Raw genomic sequence first — 1595 nt, 5'->3', positions numbered from 1 at the left:
GCGCTATCGGAAATGGGATAGATCATCCCGGCTTCCAATAGTTTAATCACCTCTTTCCTAACCACTTCCTTCATGGACGGATTCAAACGCCTTTGTGGTTGTGCTACGGGCTTGAAATCATCCTCCATCATGATGTTGTGCATGCAATAGGCTGGGCTAATTCCCTTCAAATCAGACATCACCCAACCTAAAGCTCCCTCATTTCTCTCGAGCACCTCAATTAACCTATTTTCCTCCTTTGGTGATAGAGCACTACTAATTATCACTGGTTTAGTGAAATTTTCGCCAAGGAATACATACTTCAAATGAGTGGGCAGCAACTTTAATTCAACTTTGGGTTCTTCCACTTTCTTTTCCGCATCTAATTCCTCTATCTTTTCCTCCTTTTGGTCAATTTCTCCACATGATTCCAATCTTTCCAAAATAGCCTCTATTTCTTCTTCTTCTTCTTTGAAAGAATTGTTGTAATCACCTATGAGACATTTCTCTAATGGAGTAGAGATATGAACATGATTGGCAACTCCCATGACTTCCTCTTCAATGACATCCATACGGAAAACATCGTGCTTTTCTTTAGGATGTTTCATTGCTTCAAAGAGATTAAAAGTGACTTCCTCATCTTGCACCCTCACTTTCATGAGTCAGTCATCGATGTCTATCATCATCCGGGCTGTTTTGATAAATGGCCTTCCAAGAATCAACGGGACATCCCTATCTTCCTCCATATCTACCACCACAAAATCTACCGGAAACAAAAATTTGTCCATTTTTACCAATATGTCTTGAGCAACTCCATAAGGTGAGGTTGTGGACTTATCGGCTAGTTGTAATGTCATTCGGGTAGACTTCATTTCAATATTCCCCAATCTCTTTATGATAGACAGAGGAATGAGATTAATGCTAGAACCCAAATCAATTAGACCATTGCCGATGTAAGTACCTCCAATGGTGACCGGTAAGATGACTCGTCCCGGATCGGTTTCTTTTCTTGGAAGAGTTCTTTGAATGATGGCACTACATTGAGCATCAAGCATAATAGTTTCATTGTCCGAATATCTTTTCTTTTTGGTGAGAATGTCCTTCAAGAATTTTGCATATTTTGGCATGTGTTCTAATGCTTCGGCGAATGGAATATTTATTTGGAGTTGCTTAAATATATCCATGAACCTAGCATAATGTCTTGCATTCTCCTTCCTTGATGGTGCATGTGGGTAGGGTAGGTTTTGAACGGGATTCGTGCTCACTCCTTTTCCTTCTCTTTTATTCTTCTTCACATTTTTCTCTTTTTCGGCTACTTTCTCCCCTTCTTTCTCTTTTTCTTTTTCCACTACTATCTCATCCTCCTCACCTTCAACAACAACAAATCCATCATCCTCCACTACTATTTCCTTCCCCTCCCCATTACTCACTGTCGCGGGCGAAAAATCGTTTTGTTCCTCTTTTTTGTGGGATGAGACACCTGATGCCTTCTTTGGGCTCGAGTGCTCAAAAAAATGATTTTTCTTTTGTACCGACCAAACTTTTTATTATTTCCAAAGGAGGAAAAGGAAAAAAGCTGCAATAACCTAAAAGTGGGGGGAGAGATCTTGGGTAAG

The 1595-nt window shown here is 40.2% G+C and overlaps 1 protein-coding gene across 1 annotated transcript; it reads right to left on the bottom strand.

Moving 5' to 3' along the window:
* Nucleotides 1-641: 641 nt before the first annotated feature.
* LOC131613911 (uncharacterized) lies at nucleotides 642-1163 on the bottom strand. Its single transcript, XM_058885548.1, has one exon. It carries the CDS (start codon nucleotides 1161-1163, stop codon nucleotides 642-644), a length of 522 nt encoding a protein of 173 aa, XP_058741531.1.
* Between the last annotated feature and the right edge of the window lie 432 nt (nucleotides 1164-1595).

The sequence above is a fragment of the Vicia villosa genome, linkage group LG6, assembly GCF_029867415.1.
Source record: "Vicia villosa cultivar HV-30 ecotype Madison, WI linkage group LG6, Vvil1.0, whole genome shotgun sequence".
NCBI lineage: Eukaryota > Viridiplantae > Streptophyta > Magnoliopsida > Fabales > Fabaceae > Vicia > Vicia villosa.
This window is presented reverse-complemented; position numbering and strand designations above follow the sequence as displayed.

What these genes read in the sequence shown, in the direction of transcription:
- LOC131613911 (XM_058885548.1), bottom strand. Translation starts at nt 1,163, where the DNA reads ATGGATATATTTAAGCAACTCCAAATAAATATTCCATTCGCCGAAGCA.